Source organism: Cryptomeria japonica, chromosome 5 (genome assembly GCF_030272615.1).
Source record: "Cryptomeria japonica chromosome 5, Sugi_1.0, whole genome shotgun sequence".
Classification (NCBI taxonomy): Eukaryota; Viridiplantae; Streptophyta; class Pinopsida; order Cupressales; family Cupressaceae; genus Cryptomeria; species Cryptomeria japonica.
The window spans coordinates 802,840,741-802,863,629 of NC_081409.1; the positions used below are offsets into that span (position 1 = coordinate 802,840,741).

The 22,889-nt window shown below is 40.5% G+C and overlaps 1 protein-coding gene across 1 annotated transcript; it reads right to left on the reverse strand.

Annotated features, from left to right (window-relative positions):
• Positions 1–1,822: 1,822 nt before the first annotated feature.
• On the reverse strand, positions 1,823–22,407 carry LOC131075569 (L-type lectin-domain containing receptor kinase IV.1-like). The gene is made up of 5 exons (XM_058012413.2): positions 22,177–22,407; positions 20,538–20,658; positions 3,184–3,558; positions 2,843–2,937; positions 1,823–2,665 (listed from the first exon to the last, which is right to left on the reverse strand). Exons 1-5 carry the CDS (start codon positions 22,405–22,407, stop codon positions 1,823–1,825), a joined length of 1,665 nt encoding a protein of 554 aa, XP_057868396.2.
• Positions 22,408–22,889: the final 482 nt, after the last annotated feature.

The following is a 22,889-nucleotide window of genomic DNA, read 5'->3' on the forward strand; positions in this document are numbered from 1 at the left end:
TTCTTAATATAAGATAACTCAATATAACAAAGTCCAAACCTTTACAACTCACTATACGACATTTCCCTTCCTTTCTTTAAAGAAGATACATAATCTTTAGCATGACACCATTCAATATGTCAATGACAACACAAAAAATAATTAAAAAATAATAATAATTAAAAAAAAAACCACCTTTATACACAATTTCACCTTTATTTCGTATCAGAGTGTGATTTCACTATACCACCCAAGCATATTCATTTTTCTAGAAGGCAACTTCAAACCAGCTCTGCCAGAATTTTGATCTCCTCCTTTGAGGGTCAGCCTCACCTTTGAATGGTGGCTACTAATTTCCTTGCATGATGGCTCGGCTGGTTCCTTTGGTTCATTTTTCTAGAAGGCGACTTCAAACCAACTCTACTAGAATTTTGATCTCCTCTGTTGAGGGTCAGCCTCACCTTTGAATGGTGGCTACTAATTTCCTTGCATGATGGCTTGGCTGGTTCCTTTGGTTCATTTTTCTAGAAGGCTCTACGGGAATTTTGATCTCCTCCTTTGAGGGTCAGCCTCACCGTTGAATGGTGGCTACTAATTTCCTTGCATGATGTCTCAAACCAACTCTACGAGAATTTTGATCTCCTCCTTTGAGGGTCAGCCTCACCTTTGAATGGTGGCTACTAATTTCCTTGCATGGTGGCTCGGCTGGTTCCTTTGGTTTGCAAATTTCTCTTAATGTAATTGCTGGTGACGATTCTTTTAAGTGCCCTTCGTCGCAGGCAACAATAGCTTGATCTCGTCACTCTTTTATTTTTGTGTCATAGTGATCTCATTTTTTTTCAAATGGAGGCTCTCTTCAGTATTTTATGCGCACTCTTATCTACGATCTCCTCTTTGAGCAATCTACTCATCTCGTGCTGCAAGCATTTACTTTTGCGGCTTCTTTATACCATACGATATCTGCCTCTCTACAATCTCAATTCTCCCTCTATCAACCTCCTCTGATACCAATTGTGAAATCTAAAACACAGCCAATAAAAATAAAAATGCGACAACAAACATTAAAAACAGTTTTTGTTAAACATTTTTTTTTTTCATCTCAAGCATAAAGAAAATCTTTATTAACTCAAACTCTGAAATGGACTACACTTTTGCAGACTGTCAAACATTAGGACAGTCAGCCAGTATTTTATAGAGGTTGCAGCCTCTGGTAGCAATTGAAAAAAACAAAGCATGTATTACATGCATTATTCCCATAGGATGAGAACTTGCAGATTAAGTTGACAAACAACTTTTAACACTTCTGAACATTGAAAACAGAGATTAGAAAGACATACAAACTGAAGCTAAAACTGACTGTTAAAACTGATCATCATGCGGTACATGGAAGATGACATGTAGATCAGCATCAGTTATCTACACCACCTCCAAGAAAATCTTATCTATTAAAATCACCTCGCTTCCATTTTTAAACCTTGATTAATGACTTTGTATCATATGTCAATAACCATCATCAATTATCTTTAACAAATTTAACTACTAGCTCTTTAATATACATCTTTTAAGATTGAATAGTACAGAGATTCAACGGCCGCCCAACACTGAAACATATATGCCCAACACTGAAACATATATGCAGAAATCTGTTGAAATTTAGCATAAAAGCATGAGCCCAAGGCGACTTTTAAAATCACCTTCCTACGTCATAATCAGAATCCTGTTCATAACCATGGCTTCCTGAAGTGGTTGCAGCAATGGAAATCAATTGATCGCCAATTAATTCATAATCTGTAATATGAACAACACCACTGCCATAATCCATGTAATTCTCATCGTAAGAAATCTAAGGAGCCCGATGACCCGGAAATGGAGCTTCGCCTTCCAGTATTTGCAGTACTATTCTGATGCCAAGCCTTTTTCCCGGTTGAGGATGAGAACAAAACAATCCCAATTTTAGCACTCTTTCCATTTCTTCCACATCATACACACCATTAAGATTCGGGTCAGCTGCATGCAAGATTTTTCCATTTTGATATAGATCCTTCACCCAATTCAACAAAACAATCTGTTCACTATCCTTGGCAAAATCTACGGGCCTCCTGCCACATGCAACTTCCAGTAAAACAACTCCAAAACTGAATACAACAGAGCTTGGACTAACTTTCCCTATAATTGTCACTTCTGGAGTGATATACCCAACAGTCCCCACAACCTGAGTTGTCTGTGGATTTTGAGTATCGTCGTACAAACGGGCAAGCCCAAAATCTCCAAGTTTTGCATTAAGCTCTGAATCAAGCAACACATTGCTGGATTTCACATCTCTATGTACCACTCTGTGTTCCCATTGCTCGTGAAGATATAACAACCCTGCAGCGATACCCTCCAGAATAGCGTATCTTCGCTCCCATGGCAGCACTTCTTCTTTTGCCTCTGGGTCAGGGAATATCAATTTATCCAGGCTTCCGTTTGGCATGTAGTCATAAACAATAAACAACTGTTTTCTCTTCCTGCACCATCCCCGCAATCGAAGAAGGTTTCTGTGTTTAAGACGACCTACGCTGGAGATTTCACAAATAAATTCCTTCATTCCTATAGTAGAATCGTTTGTGATGCATTTCACTCCAATTTCAACTCCTCTTTTGGAGAGAAGACCCTTGTAAACCCGTCCGAAAACCCCCGCAGCCCACTAGCTGGTCATCACTGAAGTTTTGTGTGGCAACTTTTAGCTCTTCATATGGAATTCTGTGAGGCCAAAACTCGAGCTCCCATTCTTCAATCAAATCCCTATCCATTATTTCTTTCATTTTAACTAATGCAAAGAAAACGGCAACAAAGAACACAACCAGAAATGCTGCAGTCACACCGCAGTCACACCGGCAACAAAGCCTCTAGATTTAGTTGTCTGCTCTTTTCTGATTAATGAAGGGAGGCCTGAGAGATTTACGGTCGGTGATTTACCTGGTAAAAGTGTAGGCCCAGATGAATATACCAACACAGAACAACAAAAACAACGTTATAACTATAAGATGAAACTAAAAGACCATTGATTATTCTAAATTAAAAAGCCCTACGCTTTTCTGATCAAACCTTATAAGGAATCTTATAATAAAAACATAAAGATAATTTTAAATTCTTAACTTTTAGGTTTTAGGGGTATCCCCAATCTCGTTTTCAAAATCTATTTCAATATACTATTAACATTACCTTCTGTACCGAAGCTCCAGCCTAGAATATGATGATCTTCAATTGCTTGAGACCCTGTCGATGCAGAAAACCCCACATACCCATCTTCCTTCAAAATTGAAGAGAGATTCAATTTCGTAACAGATATCAAAGGCCGGACAGCCTTCTCCATCCCGTACATTGCAACACTCACATTAAGCCGGTCTTCAACATGATCATAATCAATCCAGGCTTGCTTGTTCTCTCCACTTTTTAGACTGAAATTGTTAAAATGATCATCGTCAAACCAATAGGCTGCCGGCTGAGATTCAAATGACTTAATGCCGTTCAGGTTAACTCCAACATGGTTGCCGTATATATCGCCAACATCATGGTCATATGTTGTATCAAATTCGACTGCCAAAAAATGCTTGGATTGGAAACCATTTGTTTTAGGGGAGGCGATTCGGAGGTACTCGGAATCCAGGCCCCCACAACGGAGTTATTGGGAGCCATGATAAAGGCCATGTGAAAAATCTATTACAGTTACTGATTATTATCTTCCTATTTCTGATAGATTATTTGAGAAACAAATATTGGAAAATATAACACAACTACAATGTCACAAACTGAGAAAAATGCGCAACACAATGAACACAATATTTTCGGACAATATTTCTCCTGCTAAAATTCCACCCCGCTACTATCACTGCAAGACTACTTGCTAACACTGCAAGACTACTTGTTAACACTGCAAGTTTCTCCACACAATTCATTGTTTTCCAAATGCCCGCTGACCACCTTATATAGTACTCTCGTTGGAAAACCAATGGCCGAGATTAATTCTCAATCAATGGCTGAGATTAAAAACAACTAAACAACCCTAACCAAATTGGTTGCTAGAAGTTTCTAAAAAGAGTCAAATAATTAATAAAAATTGTTTGAACTCTAACTACATTTGTTAGCAAACAATTATTTACTAGTTATTTAGCAAATGGACAAACAATTGTCCAAGCTACAAACTAACAAACTAACACTCCCTCTTAGCGAGGAAGTTGTTCTGCATGACACCCAACTTCTCTCTGAAGAAGATGAATTTTGCCTTCCCTAATTCCTTTGTCAGAATGTCTGCTACCTACTGATTTGTAGGTATAAATTGTAGCTAAACAACTCCACGTTGTACACAATCTCTGATAAAGTGATACCTGATATCTATATGTTTCGACCTATCATGAAACACTAGATTCTCAGTCAACTTAATGCAACTCTGATTGTCGCAGTGTATCATTTTAGTCTCCACCTTCTGACCAAATAAGGCTACTAGCAACTTCTGAAGCCATATAGCTTCACATGTCGCAATGCTAGCTGCTATGTATTCCGACTTTGCAGAACTCAAAGCCACAAACTTCTACTTCCTACTGAACCAAGAGACAACTCTCGATCCCAAACTGAAACAACACCTTGAAGTGCTCCTCTTGTCTGCCCAATCTATGTCAGTATAGCCCATCAACTTGATTCCTTCACCTCGAGCATATCTAATCCCATACTCGATTGTACCATTTAAATAATGTAGCACATGCTTTACTGCTATCCAATGCACTCCCTCTGGCTCAACGATGAACTGACTAAGAGAGTTAACTGCAAAAGCTATATCTGGCCTGGTGTTGACCAAATACATGAGAGAACCAATCAACTGCCTTAATAATGAGGGATCTACATCCTTCTCCCTAGATGTATCTACCTTCCTCCAATTCGTGATCATAGGTGTAGACATGGCTTTGCAATCTTCCATCCTGAACCTTTTCAAGATTTCAATGCAATATTTCTGTTGTCCAAGGAAAATCTCTCCATCTGTCTGCCATACCTCCATGCCTAGAAAGTAGTGCATAAGTCCCAAATCCTTCATCTCCAACTCTCTTGCAAGGTCCCTCTTGCACTCTTCTATGAGCCCTAGTGAACCTGTTAGAAACAACTCATCCACATATAAAACAAGAATAAGAATCTCACTCCCAACCACCAAGTAGTAGAGATTAGCATCCACCTCACTCTTCACAAAGCCCATTTTCTACAAGTAACTATCAATGCATTCATACCACGCTCTGGGAGCCTGCTTGAGTCCGTACAAAGCTCTCTTTAATCTACACATGTGGGTCTCTTTGTTGTGTGCTAGAAAGCCTTCTGGTTGTTCTATGTATATCTCCTCTTTCAACTCACCATTGAGGAACGTTGTCTTGACATCCATTTGATGGATCTATCATCCCATTTGTGCTAAAATTGAGATTATAGCTTGTATAGAAGTATACCTCGCAACTAGAGCAAATGTCTCCTCATAGTCTATTACCTCCTTTTGAGAGAACCCTTTTGCCACAAACCTTGCCTTGTATTTATCAATGCTACCATCTGCACCGTGCTTGATCTTATAGATCCAACGTGATCCAACTACTGCTCTATCTGTTGGTCTAGGCACTACCTCCCAAACATCATTCTGCATAATTGAAGTATACTCCCTGTAGACACCCAAAATTGTCCAGTCTAATTAAATAAATATTTTATTTATTTAATTATCTAAGCCTAATTCTTCTATTAATTAAATAAATCTGTATTTATTTAATTAATTCATTTATCCTCTTCTAGCCTTATTTCTCATTTAAATAAATACATTTATTTATTTAAATTATCCTTTTCCTAAATTAAATAAATATTTTTATTTATTTAATTATCCCACTTCTTCTATTAATTAAATAAATCTTTATTTATTTAATTAATTCATTAGCCTTTTCTACCCATGACACATGTCATTCATCTCTTAATTCATACACTACCTACCCCTTTCATTATTTTATTATTTCTTTTACCTACCCTCTAATCATAGCTGACCTCCTTTTACACCTCTCAATCTTATCCCTCCATTTCATATAGTGTCTTCTATATAAGGAGATGCTTCCTTCATTATCAAACCCTAAGGAATCAATTTATGCAATTGACTACACTATGATCCTACTTGCAACCACATTCCGTTCTTTGTTGAGCTCTTGTGCACATAAAATCTGAGAGCAAATATATCAAGCAAGATCAATGGAGATAGGAAGAATGGAGATCAAAACCCTATTGGGCATGTGACGGTATTATCTTTGTGATTTCATTTGATTTGCATTGTCTTAGGTAATCTTCATATGTTATGGTGGATCTTTGTTGTTGTTAGGCTAGGGTTTTGTGGTTGAATTCATTTAGCTTTTCAATACTGTTATTGTTGTTATCCATTTTCACCATATAGATTTTGGCACGCCCGGTGGGACTCTTGTCCCTTTTTGCATTTAGCATCTTGTTGCAGATTTTGTATTTTGAAGTTGCAGATCTGATGTTTTTGACAATATTTTCGACATTTCCACATCTACAAACTTTCGGATCGCGTTTTTGATTTTCTGGCGCGTCTGCGACATCTTGGATCGCGTCTGTGTTATTGGCGTCTTTTTATTTTTGCAGGTTCTAGGAAAGCACGTCTGGGTTTTAAAGTCACGTCTGAGTTGTTTTTAGACATGTCTGTGTCTTGGAAGCACGTCTGTGTTATTTGGGCACGTATGTGCTTCACATAACCGCGTCTATGTCACAGAGGCACGTCTGTGTAGAGGGTAACCATGTCCGTGTTCACCAGTTTTGAATTTCTCATTTTTCATTGATTCAGTTTTTTGGATTTTGCATTTAGGGTTTCAGATCTGGTTTATTTTGAGCTAACATTTTCAGATATAGCTAACAAAATTGGTGCAGCTTGTCTTGAAGGCTAAATCGTTTGGTTGAAGGCCCCTATTTTCTCAAAGTCTTTTTGGGTTTAAAATTTACCTAACTTGTGTGCTTGCAGGAAGGGGTGATTATTTCAAACAAATCCAAACTACTAACAACACTTTGTTGCAGGACCTTGGCAAGGGTTTTTGAATTTTTATTGTGTGCCTTGTTTTCATAGACTAGCAATCACTTCAATTGGTGCACTAAAATTGAATCATTGTCTTTTGTGTCTTGAGCAATAGGCTCTTTTTGTTTAATCTTTAGAGGGCCTGTCTTCTCGTGTGGTCATTAGGACTACTAGTGAGAAGAGAACGACCCAAGTGGTAGCAAAAGAAAAGCCATCTTCTTCCAAACCGCTATAAATAAATGTATTCATGGTGAAAACTATGAGTAACGTGTGCTGATTAGTTCATACTGACATTATGTCTCCCCATAAACCCGTTTGATCAAATTTATTTGATCAGTTGTAGGGCGTAACCCCTACCGGCTGGGAGCCTTCTGTATTTACAGAGCTGAAAGTGCCGCATGTATGGCCACACGAGCGAATGCCCTTACTAGCACCATTTTGTTTTAGAAGCCCAAATCCTTCTAGTTGTTGGGGCAGGAGGTCGGACCTCTGGTAGCGGCCCACACACATACGGTTCTTAGTAGAGATACAAAGTTCACCACGGGGAGTTTTCATGGGGACTGATGCTTAGCTGACTCGAGAAGTGAGTGCCGAGGGTAGAGCCAGTGAGGTCAAGCATCTAAGTATCCGCTTTGAATAGCGTAGCCTCGAGGGTAAAACCCCATGTGGGATCAACAACTATTGTCTTGGCTAGCCATAACAATTATGCTTGACTTATTTTAAACATTCAAAACACTCAAAACCAAACAACAAAACATTGTGTCTTTTGTGTCTTCAAGTGTATGCAAAACATTTTACATCAAACAACACACTTTCTTGGAGTCATTTTGGAGTCTAGACACTTGCAAACATTGAGTCCTCATCAACACTGTGTCCTCTTGTCATGAAAAACAATCAAAAAGTTAGATTTGGTCACAACAAAACAACTTCACAGATTGGAAAAATTGCACAAAATTTGCAGAAACGCATCTGTGTCGGGCATAATAGCATCTGTGTTGCCTAGCCGCATCTGTGTAGGGTAGAATCGCGTTTGTGCTCCAACAACAAACATTACATTTGATAGAAAATCAAAGAGGTGCGTCTGTGTTAAACATAGTAGCATCTGTGTCAGGAAGTAGCATCTATGAAGTATACAGGCGCGTCTATGTCCAGAATTGAAAAACTGTTATAGTCCAGCAAACAACACAGTCAGTTTTGGAATTCTTGAGCTTCCTAGGTCATCTCTCTAGGGTTTCATTTAGCATTCAACCTGTCCTTGGGTCTCACAAAGTCAATCATTGCTTTACATCTCACATTACATTCACATTTGTCTAAACTTGAGTCAAAAGGTCACTTGCTTGTTCTCATCATACTTTGTCAACACACTACATACAACAACACTTTGCTAAGTGGTCCCTCATCAAGGTTTCTTACCTTTGGGTCTCATTTGGTCTTACTTAGAGTCAAGGTCAACTTACCTCATCAAGAGAAACTATCCTCTCTTTGGAAGTCACACCTACTCTACTACATACATACTTGGTCTTACACTTTGGACATTGCAAGTACACTTCAGATTCATTTACATTCCATCCAACTCTTAGTCTTCCATACTCTTTCCATTTTTCATCTAGTCTCACACATCTTGGTCAATAACTAGTTCATGGTTGAAACCCATCTTCAAAAATCTAGGAGAGAAACTAAAGAGGCTCAAGAGTCCGTAAACATGAGTTCTTATGAGTATGACAATGATATCTTTTTCAATTCTGATCATACTACATTACCTGACATGGATGTCTATAGAAACATTCCAAATGTTGAGAACATGGACACTATAAACAACAATGCTACACACAATGACAATGTGGACAACTTTTCAGTACATTCAGCAGATGTGGAAGAATCCATTATGAATCCCCATTTCAATCGATTGGTTGAGAAAATAATGAGGAGGGATAGACAATACTTTTTACAAATGATGGCACAAAGTGGAGCCAAGATACCTCATGATTTTGACATGTCTCAAATAATGGAACATAGACCTTTGCAACAACCTCACCCCAATATGGATCAAAGGAGACCTAATAGTGGAGGAAATAGAGGACCACACATGGTACCTGAATCACCATCAGCTTTGCTTCAAAAACTAGAGGTCCCACATACACATGGTCAAGCATATGATACTTACCTTCATAGACCATTATGGAAGTCGTATGCAGAGAAATATGCTCAATCACATACCAATGCTAAGGAACAACCACCAAAAAAATTGGATGTTCAAAGGCATGCTCAAAATTTGGACACAAGGAAACCTCATGTCAAATTTGGGGGCAACACAATAGAACATGACATGCCTGTAGAGTATGGTATACATGCACAAAACAAATATGGTGTTCCTCAACATGAATCTATACCAAGTGGTCCATATACACAGCATCACTATAGACCTCCTCCATATGAACATGTGTATGATCAATATCATCCATATATGCAACATGCTCCTCCTCCAATTGGCGCCTCAAACATGGGGTATGGTCCAAGAAGTTGATCTCCACCTAAAAGCAGTTTGGAACAACAAATCAGGGACTTACAAAAGAAAATGGAGGACATAAATACACCAAAGCCAACATACACAATGAGAGACATATGTCCTTATCCATTTGACAAGAGCATTCCAATGCCTCCTTTTCCTACACACTTTGTGATGCCTAAATCTGACAAGTATAGAGGAAAAGGGGATCCTAAGGCACACATAAGATAGTTTTTCACAGCTTGCATTGAGGTAGCAGCAGAAGAGACATATTTGATGAGATTATTCCCACAAAGCTTAGGTGATCAAGCTATGGAATGGTTCTCCCAACTTCCACCTGGAATTAAGTCATGGGGTGACTTAGCAGAGGCATTTATTCAACATTTCTCCTACAACATAGAGACAGACATATCAGTCACTACTTTGTGCAATACTAAGCAAAAAGAGAGAGAGTCTTTTGCATCATTTTTACAAAGATGGAGAAATCTAGCCAGCAGATGCTCTTGTGAAATTCCACAAAAACAAATGGTAGAGATGTTCACACAAAATGTTAACAAAGACATTGACTATGATCTAAGAAAAGCTTGTTTGTCCACCTTCAAGGACGTCATTGAAAAAGGCTTAGCGACGGAAAAGGTCCTAATTGAACAAGGAGTCATTAAGATATTCAAGGAAAACAAATATGACTTTAAAGGAAAAGACAAGCCAAGATTTTGGAATAAAAACAAGAACACAGTCAATGATGGTGTTGTGGATGCCAACACAGTGCCACCCAAATTCATCTTTTTGGGATCAAGTTCTACAAACAATCAAGTAAATACTCAAACAACTTCTAGATGACGAAGGAAGTACACTCCATTGGGAGAACCACTTGAGTCACTTTTCAAGAAACTAGTGGCAAACAAGGTAATCACAGTTCCAGATTTTCCTCCATATGAACCAAAGGTTAAACGAAATTGGTGGAACGATGATGAGTATTGTGAATTTCACAAGAGCAAGGGTCATAAGACAGGAAATTGTCATCGACTGAAGAACATCATACAAGATCTCATTGATAGAGGTGACATTGAGATTGAGGGACATTCGTCTAATCAAGAACATGAGATGTTTAAGGAACCATTCCCAAAGCATGACAAGGGAAAAGCTAAAGTCACAGAGGATCAAACCAATTATACTAGAGCATCTTACAACTATGATTCAACCATCAATCACATTTCGATGGACAATTATGTTTCTACCATTATCATCAAGGACAAAGCGTTTGAGAATTCTACCCAGAGACCCAAGATTGTCCTAAAAGGTGTTGGATCTTCTTCCGAACCTACCTCTGAATGTCATGTTACAACCCGTCGAGGTAAAATCACTTTGCAAGGTGCTCCAACTAAAAACACCGCCTCTTCATCAGCCAAACCTGAGTATGACCTTGTAGAACAGTTAGGGAAGACACCCGCGCTCATTTCAATCCTTGAGCTATTATGCATATCTCCCGCACATAAAGCCATTCTTGACAAAATCTTGAGAGATACTGCTGTTCTTACTGATCTAAACGTGGACTAGTTTCAAGCCATGGTGGGATACCTTTCCATTCCACACTCTCTTACATTCACTGAAGCCGATGACTCATCTGTAAGTCAGCCACATAATGCACCATTACACATTGAAGCCTTCATACACAAACATCGAATAAAACGAGTCCTGATAGATGGAGGAGCAGGTCTAAACATCTGCACATTAAGCACTATTACACAATTGGGATATTCTGATAAAGCTGTGAATTCTACAAACAAAATCACCATTAAGGCATATGATGACGAAGAGCGTTCATCCAGGGGCACAGTCACCTTACCTCTTAGAGTTGGGCCAGTTACAAAGGATGTGGTTTGTCAAGTCCTGGATTTAAATCTCACTTATAACATATTGTTAGGATGTCCTTGGATTCATGAAATGAGGGCAGTCCCATCCACATATCACCAATGCATTAAGTTTCCTCATAATGGAGTCGAAGTAACAGTTAATGGTGATCCTAATCCATTCATATATTGCAATAACCTGAAATCAAAGACTGAGACCATCATTCCCAGTAATCGTGAGGTTGTTCCTTCATCGACATATATTGATCCCGAGTCATTAAAACCTTTGACATCAAAACAAGGTGAGCTTAAAGGCAAATTTCAGGATAAAGGCATGGGGGAATATACTTTCAATCAGACCATGTACTTACGACAAGTCATGAGTTCCCCAAAAGAATATGGAAGACCACATCCTAACAAGAAAATATCCATCATGATGCTCAAATGGGACCCTACTACCTTTCAAAGGTGGGGCGAACTAGAAGAAGAATATTTATATAAAATGCTTTTCAGGGACAATGAAGAGGAAACACAAGATCACATCAACCTACCATGTGAGAAATATGGCAAAGGCTTCAAAATGCTACAAAAATTAGGGTATGATGGAAAAAGCCCTTTGGGGTTACGAAAGGAAGGCATCATGGAACCTCTACAACCTGAATTGACTTTCAAGAAGGAATGCTCGAAAGGACTTGGTTTCTTAACTTCCAAGGTCCACACCAAAAGGACAGAAGAAGCCTTACAAATCAAAGCTGCCAAAATGCAACAAGAGGATCACTATTCCACAGATTCTAATGAATGGGAATGGTGTTCAGACAAGTCTTCCAGTGACTATGAGCTCACCGAGATATTCATAGAGCCAAATGAACCCACAGAAGAAGAGGAATTTTATAACAAGTTCAGAGTTGGTCAAGACAAAACTCAGCAGGATTCTACACAATCCTTGTCTCAAGGTTTTAGGTTGAAATCACATAGGATGAGAACACCTGTCCCAGAATGCGCTACTAGTGATGATAATTTGGATTCGCTTGTGATCGAGACTGATGAGGAGAGTGCCATCGATGACCTCGATAATTACCTTGACATACCTGAATATAATCACATCTTCACTCTTAGCTCCCCTAACTTCGAAGACATTAACGGCCTTCCCCTTGTTCACCGCCAACTCATTGACTGGGATCATGAAGGACCTACACAATTGGATACATTCCAAAACGATGAAGCTTTCATTGACTATCTGGGCATACGAGATGATCTTCCCCCTGGGGACCATAAAGCGGGATACACTATAGAACTCAATAGCGTGGCATATTTTGGCGAGGGTGTTAGACCTTCCAGTCGCAAAAATGTGAAAATAAGAACAACTCAAGGGTCTGATGGCGAAAACCACACTGTGGTGCTATCTGACCCCAAAAAAGTAAAAAGAAACGACGTATCTGAGGGCGGAGGCACCCGAAGATGGAAGGCTCGACATTCTCCCAGCATCATATGAAGAAAAGTCATCCATGTTGGTAGAAGAGACTATCAAAACAAACATTGGTATAGAAGAGGTTCCACACAACATATTCCTAGCTCAATCATTGACAGAGTCCGAAAGGTCAAAATTTATAAGTTTCTTCAAAGAATGACAAATTAATTTTGCCTGGTCATATGCTGATATGCCTGGATTGGATCCGGATTTGGTAATGCATCATCTGACAGTCAAACTGGGGGCAAAACCAGTGAAACAAAAATTAAGAAAAATGCATCCACAAGTGGCATTACTAGTCAAAGCAGAACTTGAGAAGTTATTGGATGTCGGATTCATACGCCCAATTGATTATCCCGAATGGATCTCCAACTTGGTACCTGTTAGCAAACCAGATCGCAACATCAGAATATGTACAGATTTCAAAGACATCAACAAAGCTTGTCCAAAGGATGACTTCCCATTACCAAATATTGACTTGATTGTTGATCTCACAGCAGGTCATGAAATGTTATCATTGATGGATGGATTCTTTGGTTATAATCAAATAAGGATCGCGCCCGAGGATCAACACAAAACATCATTTACTTGTCCGTGGGGAACTTTCTGCTGGAATGTCATGCCTTTCAGGCTAAAGAATGCAGATGCTACATATCGAAGAGCCATGACTACTATCTTTCATGATCTCATGCATGTAACCGTGGAAGATTATGTTGACGACCTCTTGGGAAAATCCATAGAAAGGAATACACATTTGGACATACTTTCAGTCGTCTTTGATCGGTTAGAAAAATACAAAGTAAGATTAAACCCCAAGAAATGTGTCTTTGGAGTAACCTCCAGGAAGCTCCTAGGATTCATTGTATCCAAAAGAGGAATTGAAGCTGATCCAGCAAAAGTCAAGGCTATCTTGGAAATGCAACCACCAAGAAATATCAGTTAACTTCAATCCTTACAAGGCAGACTCCAGTCCATCCGAAGATTTATAGCACAACTGGCAGATAAGTGTAATCCGTTTCAGCACCTGCTACATAAAAACATCAAATTCAAATGGGATGATAACTGTCAACAGGCTTTCCAGATGCTCAAAGATTATCTTCTAAATCCACCAGTTCTGATGCCACCAGTTCCAGATCAACCTCTGTTACTATACATATCAGCTACTCGAACAGCACTGGGGACACTCTTAGCACAACAAAGCGCTGAAGGCAAGGAAAAAGAAGTATACTATATCAGTCGCACATTGGTGGGATACGAGCTAAACAACACACCAATTGAGCGTGCATGTCTCGCCATGGTCTTTGCTTCACAGAAATTACGACATTACATGCTCACTCATAAGACTAAGTTAGTTGCAAGGATAGACCCATTGAAATACCTTCTCAATAAAGCGACACTTACTGGGCGATTGGCCAAATGGGTGATGATCCTAAGTGAATTCGACATCGAATATGTGGACAAAAAAGAAATAAAAGGACAAGCCATCGCAGATCAATTAGTAGAGGCTCCCATGATAGATGATGTTCCTCTAAGTTCAGAATTTCCAGATGAATCCATTTTGACAATGTCACATGCAAAGCCATGGCAACTGTACTTTGACGGTTCTTATACACAGCATGGGGCAGGGGTTGGCATCCTCTTTATAACTCCTCAAGGAGATTCTATACCAAAATCATACCGCTTATCATTTCCTTGCACCAACAATATAGCAGAATATGAGGCATTAACAACAGGATTACGAATTGCAGTTCAATGGAAGATCTAGGAACTTCACATTTTTGGGGACTCCCAACTTGTCATCCATCAAGAAACTGATGATTACCAAACAAAATATAAAAATTTAATGCCTTATAAACAAATGGTAGATGACTTGAAACAACACTTCACAAAGATAGACTTTGAACAGATACCGAGAGAGCAGAATCGCGCCGCAGATGCCATGGCTACTATTGCTTCACTGATTGATTTACCTCCAAATGAGACCCGCTATGAGTTCTTGGTGGATAACCTTTTGGTCCCTTCATATGAGATCATGCCTACTGAGACAATATGTGTTGTCGGTCCCGAGTCCCAGTTATACGGTTCCATTTTCACATACCTTCATGACAATACTTTACCTCCTGATCTATCAAATAACCAACGTCGCACTTTTATTCGCCAATCCTCTCGATATGTCATTTTAGCTGATATCCTATACCGGCGAGGTCTAGATGGCACTCTTCTTAGATGTTTAGAAAGCGACGAAGCTCAAATTGCGTTATGAGAGGTGCATGAAGAGATATGTGGTCCACATGCTAGTGGTCCTACCTTGGCCAAGAAACTCATTAGGACTGGATATTACTGGCCCAATATGGAAAAAGACTCATACCAGTTTGTCAAGAAATGTAAGCAATGTCAAATTCATGGAGACCTCATACATGCGCCAGCACAAGAACTTCAACCACTTGCGTCTCCTTGGCCCTTTTGTCAGTGGGGACTCGATCTCATTGGCAAGATTCACCCTCCTTCTTCCAATGGTCATAAATTCATTATCACTACCACAAAGTATTTTACAAAATGGATTGAAGCCATGCCTCTCACACAAATTACGGGAAAACAGATTGCTACATTCATCCTTAACTATATCATTTGCCGATACGGTATTCCTGTTTCCATTATCACTGATAATGGGCGTTCCTTCAAAAATCAAGATGTTCGTGAACTTTGTGACCGCTTCCATATCTCCCATCGTTTCTCCACACCATATTACCTTCAAGGTAATGGCCAGGCTGAGGCGTCTAATAAAACAATCCTTAAAATCCTAAAGAAGATAGTCGACGATGCTGGCCGTAATTGGCATATCCAACTCAATCCTGCACTTTGGGCCTACCGCACAAGTGTCTGCACACCTACAGGAGCTACACCCTATTCACTTGTCTATGGCGCCGAAGCTATCTTGCCTATTGAGGTCGAGCTACCCTCTTTACGGGTTTCCCTGCAAAACATCATCGGTGATGAAGACTATAGGGTCTCTCGCTTACAAGAACTGGAACTACTGGATGAACGAAGACAAATTGCTTTTAATCATCTCAAGGCTTACCAACAACGAATGAGTCGCAGCTACAATCACAAGGTCAAGCCTTGCACATTTGAGGTAGGTGACTTAGTTCTCAGAGAAAATCCTAAAAATCAGCAAGACAGAGAGAAGAAGGGCAAGTTCGAACCAAATTGGCTTGGTCCCTACATTGTTACAGCAGCATATGGATCTGGTGCATATCAGCTCTCAACTACAGAAGGTGAACCTTTGGAGGATCCTATCAACAGCATGCACCTTCGCAAGTTCTACGCATAGCTCTTCAGAGTACTCTAATTCAAAAAATACAAAAAAAATCAAAAAATTCAAAAATACAAAAAAATCAAAAAAATTCAAAAATACAAAAAAATCAAAAAAGTTCAAAAATACAAAAAAATCAAAAAATTTCAAAAATACAAAAAAATTATAAAACAAAAAAAATCGTTACTTGGTGAAAACCTGACAAATAGGCGCCTTGTGACACAAAAAACATTGAAAAAATCAAAAAAAGTAAAGAGAAAACATTTCATCCAACGGTGAAAACCACTTCGGTGGCGCCCTGGGCAAGTACCATGGTGAAAACTGGGTCACCAGTGCCATGCGTAGAGACATTGCTGCTCCCTCCTTCAGGATTCTCTTTCATCATTTCACTTTGCACACACTCACAACCTATTCGTTCATAATAAACTTACACATTCCCATCATGGCTTGTTATTGATCTACCTAAGATTGGTTAGCCATTCATAATAAACCTCCCTTTTCACATCCCTTTCCATCCACAATAAATCAGATCCTATCTATGGCTAAGGCAAATCCTACGTCTAGTAATGGGTGTGGAACTAAGAACATCACATGTTTCGAGGAGTACAGTTTCTTCCAGCTTCCTTCAGTCTATCCGCGCACAATCCGCAATAAAGCAACATTTGCATCACAAATCTGCAATAAAGTTTCATCTTCTCCGCAATAAAGTATCAGTTTCATGGATTCAGTCAGTTTCAGATGAGACACAACAACAACAATGGGCTTCAACAAATCAAATCTTTCAATAGACTCAGACAACATATGGTTCAGTGCTATCTATCCTTTCTGTGAAAGTAAACATTGTGACCACAATCAAATAAGAATTATACAAGTGACAAGAGACATAAACTTGAGGACTACAGTGGGTGTTGGTGTTGAGTCTTGGTTTTCTTTTGATTTTATCTTTCTGGTGACATGTCTTTTAGCTTTTCCAGGATGTCTTTGACTAGAGATCCTATCTCCAGGATGTCTTTGACTAGAAAGGCGAGGATGGGGTATCGTCACCTATTTTTCTTGGCTGTCTGTGGATTGTTTCTTAGTAATGCTATGACTTGTCCAAGGATATGAGGACACTGTGAGTCTAGTATGAATTGGGGCATTCCTTGTTTGTGACTGTCTTATCTCCATGCAAATAGGTACAATGACTTTCTTGGTCGAACATATGCCTCGATTGTCATAACCTATTTTGCCATAATAAAGCTCAATAATGATAATGCACAAGAAGCTCTTTCACTTTCATATCTTCTGTCTTCCATCCCCCTTTCTTGATTGACTTCCATCGTCCTTCTCGAGTCCGTGTAGCCTGCTATCACATGACTAAGTATAATGACCCACCAAAAACATTTGCATTTCATGTAGTTGCACCTGCATTACCACATATAAGCATTTCATACATACATATAGATATCACAACTGCATCACATCCTGCACACAACACATATTAGCACATTTTACATTTTCATCATGTAAATAATTATTTGCATTCTCATATTCATTTGCATTTTCATACATTCACATTTGCATTGGCATAACATATAAAACATAAAAGAACAAAAATATTGCATTGCATCATGTACATATTTGCATCCATATCATAAGCATCACATAAGAACATACATCACATAGGTACACATGCATATAGCTGCCTCAAAAATGAATCATCTCATATATATAATCATAAAATGTCATAATACAATGATGTCAAAAACATATGGCTACAAGCACCCGCAGGTGTCTACAATACAAAAATGGTACAAAACTGATACAAAGGGAGCCCTCTAAGGCTATGATGAACTCCCTCCCTTGGAGCCGCCTGGCCTCGGTGGAATCTGAGCCCCTGAGGGACCCGCCCCAAGATCATCCTGCCTGTCTCCTCTATCTGGTGGTGGCGGAGGACCCATGACTCCACCACTTGATGCCTGTCTCCTCCGACTCCCCCCCGTAGCTATCGTTGTACGTGACGGTCTATGGAAGCTCCTCGCCCGCTGATCTGCTGGCACTGCACCATAGTAGAGGTCCCTCCAGTAGGCTATCTCCTCTCCTGCCCGTAGGACATAAGCATATCCGGCCCCTGTGTCCTCTGCTACCTGCCTCCCAGCCCTCAGTGCTGTCTTAGCCTCTGTGTAGTGTTGGATAGCCTGATCCTGCTCTCGCTCAGTATCCCTGAGCCTGGTCCTGAGCTGATCCCTCTCAATCTCCAGATCCTGAATCTCATCTACCTGGCCCTGGCAGATCTCCCTCAAATCCAGTAGCTCAGCCTCCACTGGGTCAACCCCTCGGCCTCTGCCCCTGCCTGTGGCTCCTCCTCTGCGAGTGCCTGCCCCTGTTCCTGTACTGGTACCTGTCTCTGTCCCTGTCCCTGTATCGACACCTGCCTGGGACCCTGTGCTACTGGCACCTGTAAAGGCAATCCACCACGACCCCTCACCACCCGAGCCTGCCTCTCCTCTCCACCCTCCCTCCGAGGTGCAACTTGCCTCTCTCCAACTACTCCTCTCCTCCTCCGTCAGCCTCTGCCCCCATCGCCTCCACCATCATCCTCGTCACCACCATCATCTCCCTCCAGTGCCTCTCCTGGATCTGTCAATCGGGGGAATGGATGCTCTGCCCAATATGCTGTATACTCAGCATCCATCCCGACGTCCTCGATCTCGGGCCACATGTCCCAAGGTAGAGGCATCATCTCCACCAGCTGAGTCACTGCCTGATCATATGACAATAGCGGCTCAAACTATGCCTGATCCCTGACTGTGCGGGCATACATGCCTGATCCCCAGGGCATCCTCTGAATCCGGCCAAACTGTCGACCAACCCTATCCACCAGCTATCTCTCTAGCACATAGGGCATTCGCCCAATCAGGGACCTGCTCTGGAAGGTGTACGGTAGCTCGACTGCGTCATCCTCCCACTGCTCACAGCCTAGATATGGTCTCCATATGACCACATCAATGTCATCAATCACTCGCTGCCAGTACTCTAGCCTGCCAATCCGTGGCTACGATGTGATCATATCATATAGATGGACAAAGCTGCGTCCATGACCTCTGCCCCTGAAGTGTATCGGTCGGGTAACCGACAGATGCTCGTAGGCCCATACCTGCAGTAGTGTTACTCCATAGCCCAATCCAACTGATCCATGATAAACAAACTAATGAAGCTCATAATACAAATGGGCCAACACACATGGTCCCTAGGCATATCTGGTGTGCTGTGTCACTAGTGTCTCCAGTGCTCCCCCCCAGCCCACCGCCAACCCCCATGTCACCCTATTTGGACATAGGAACCCATTGATAGCTCCTCCGATCACTGTCGGCAATGCTAACCCTGTGGCTGTCATGGTGTCCCATGCCACGTGTCCTGCCCTCATCTCCAATCCAGAGTCCTGAAATACCCGTCTCAATGCCTCCCTGTCTCCATCTCGATCGTATGGGATCAACTCCCCATCGATCGGCACCTGCAGAATCCTGTAGACATCCTCCAGGGTGACTGTCATCTCACCCATCGGCAGATGAAACATTCACGTCTTAGAGTGCCATCTCTCAACTAACGCAGTCAGCAAACCCATGTTTGCCCGAAACTCAGGCACATACAATACATGTCTCAAACCCATCTCCTCGATGGCAGCTCTGTCCTCAAACGACAACTCAGGTCGCAATCTCTGTGTCAACGAGAATCTCTCCTGTGACTCTAGCATCGGCAAGTACTCCTGCACTCAAACAAATCAAATCATGTCAGTCATAGTGGCATTCCCTGTTTTATCACAAAATGCTACTTTTTTTTCTGAATGCGTATGCCTATCTATCCTAGTGACACTCACTGTTCATCATAAAGTGTTGCTGATTATCCTAGTGGTACTCCCTATTCATCACAAAGTACTATGTGTGTTGCACTCCCTGTTCATCACAAAGTGTTACTTACATTTGCACTCCCTGTTCATCACAAAGTGTTGCTCACATTTTCAGTAATCCCTGTTCATCACAAAGTACTCTATCTTGGTACTCACTGTTCATCACAAAGTGCCTTGATCTATCCTAGTCTTCCTAGAGGACCTGCTTGAGTGTATCCTCTTAGCAGCTTATCCAATCAATAGCATATGTTTATCACAGAACTGCTGATTTGACCTAGAAGATGCAAATTTATACTTTTCAAACGCAAATGCGCTTACATGACATAAACGCGCTCAAAGACTGCATAGACGCGCTTGAAAAATACAGACACGCCTGAAAAACACAGACGCGCCTGAAAAACATAGACGTGCCTTCTTGACACAGACGTGCCTATGCTCTGCACAAACGCGCCTGGGAGACACAGACGTGCCTTATTGGCACAAATGCGCCTGAACAGCATAGACGCGGCCGCATTTGACACAGACGCGGGTCCAGACATAAACGTGCCTGGCACAATCACAGATGCGCCTAGCAGACATAGACGCGCCTGGCACCAAAGCAGACGCACCTGGATGTTTTTGACACTTTTTGGACCCTATTCTAAGCGCATTTATTACCCTATTCGACATGCATTAATGACAAAATTAAATGCGTCAAAGTATGAGGAGGTTTGGTGGTACTTACCGGCTCTCCTGCCTCTGCTGGCCTCTGAAATTGGTGAACGCGGTCAAATCTGTGAGTGAAAGCCATCGCTGCTGACTGCTCTTGCTAAATTTTCGCTCTGCAATATGGTCTCGTGGATGTGTAGATGACAATGAGGATGTATTTTCCCCCGTGGTCTATCTTATAGCCTACCCTAGCCCTTGCCTTCATTTCCTGAGTTAGTCTTCTTTGTCCCGTGACTTTGTCACTTTATCCGGTCAGTCCATTCTAGCCTTTCTTTCTTATCGAGAGATTGTCTGCGATCTTTCTAGACATTTTCATCCAATCTCTCGAGGGGGCATATCATTCCCATTTTGGGGCAACTCTGTATCAGTTCATATTATCTTCTTTGAAACAACGCGACAAGCCGCATTGTCTCAAAGAGGGGCAAAATGTAGACACCCAAAATTGTCTAGTCTAATTAAATAAATATTTTATTTATTTAATTATCTAAGCCTAATTCTTCTTTTAATTAAATAAATCTGTATTTATTTAATTAATTCATTTATCCTCTTCTAGCCTTATTTCTCATTTAAATAAATACATTAATTTATTTAAATTATCCTTTTCCTAAATTAAATAAATATTTTTATTTATTTAATTATCCCACTTCTTCTATTAATTAAATAAATCTTTATTTATTTAATTAATTCATTAGCCTTTTCTACCCATGACACATGTCATTCATGTCTTAATTCATACACTACCTACCCCTTTCATTATTTTATTATTTCTTTTACCTACCCTCTAATCATAGCTGACATCCTTTTACACCTCTCAATCTTATCCCTCCATTTCATATAGTGTCTTCTATATAAAGAGATGCTTCCTTCATTATCAAACCCTAAGGAATCAATTTATGCTATTGACTACACTACGATCCTACTTGCAACCACATTCCGTTCTTTGTTGAGCTCTTGTGCACATAAAATCTGAAAGCAAATATATCAAGCAAGATCAATAGAGATAGGAAGAATAGAGATCAAAACCCTATTGGACATGTGATGGTATAATCTTTGTGATTTCATTTGATTTGCATTGTCTTAGGTAATCTTCATATGTTATGGTGGATCTTTGTTGTTGTTAGGCTAGGGTTTTGTGGTTGAATTCATTTAGCCTTTCAATATTGTTATTGTTGTTATCCATTTTCACCATATACACTCCCCAACCATAGCATCTTGCCACACTTGATGTTGTGCAGCCCCCTGATAGCTAGAAGGTTCACTATCTACCAATTGACTAACTAATGCAATATAGTCATCAAACTTGGCTGGTTGTTTCCGTTGTCTATTACTCCTCCTAGGAGTACCCACTAACTCCTGAGTATTTCTTTGTGTCTGCTAAACCTCATGGTTGTTGCTACCATTGTAGAAGATGAAATATCAACCTCCATGTCTTCTTGATGCATCTCTTCTTGCACCTGTTTCTCCATACTCTGAGAACTCTCACCTCCTGAGCCTATGCTTGTACTAGTAACTATACTAGAGCTTTGCTGACCTTGATTCGGTTGAGTGATCCTTGGAGCTTGTTTTGGCTGCTCACTCTGATCATCTATTGGCAAATCTCTAGATCTTCTAAATTCCTTGTCCTCCATGAACTTGACATCACGTCAAACAATAATCCGCTTGGTCCCTGGAATGAATATCTGATATGCCTTTGAGGTTTCATTGTACCCCACAAAGTACCCTCTTTCTGTAGTCTGATCTAACTTGGTACGTGCATCCTTTGGAATGTAACAATATGCCAACTCCCAAAGATCTTGAAGTGACTAACATCTGGCTTCTTCCCAATGAATGCTTCATCTGGTTTCATCTTCCCTAGCACCTTATGTGGAACCCTATTCTGTATGTATATTGCTGTACTACATGCCTCTGTCCACAGATAACGAGGCATATCCTGGTCATGCAACATAGCCCTTGCTGCCTCTGATATAGACCGATTCTTCCTCTCAACAACTCCATTTTGTTGTAGATTGTAAGGAACGATTCACTCTCTCTTGATTCCTTCTCTGGTACAGAATTCCTAGAACTCATTGCCTTTATACTCGCCTCCATTATCTGACCAAAGAACCTTTAT

Bases quoted from the DNA above. Each gene is read 5' to 3' on its own strand.
- LOC131075569 (XM_058012413.2), bottom strand. From the start codon at position 22,407: ATGGAGGACAAGGAATTTAGAAGATCTAGAGATTTGCCAATAGATGAT. The intron at 20,659-22,176 runs GTAGCAACAACC...CTTTGGTGCCAG, and splicing joins ATATTTCATCTTCTACAATG to GCGCGTCTATGTCTGCTAGG. The intron at 3,559-20,537 runs GTCTGTGTCTCC...ATTTTTTGGCAG, and splicing joins CATTTGTGCCAATAAGGCAC to TCGAATTTGATACAACATAT.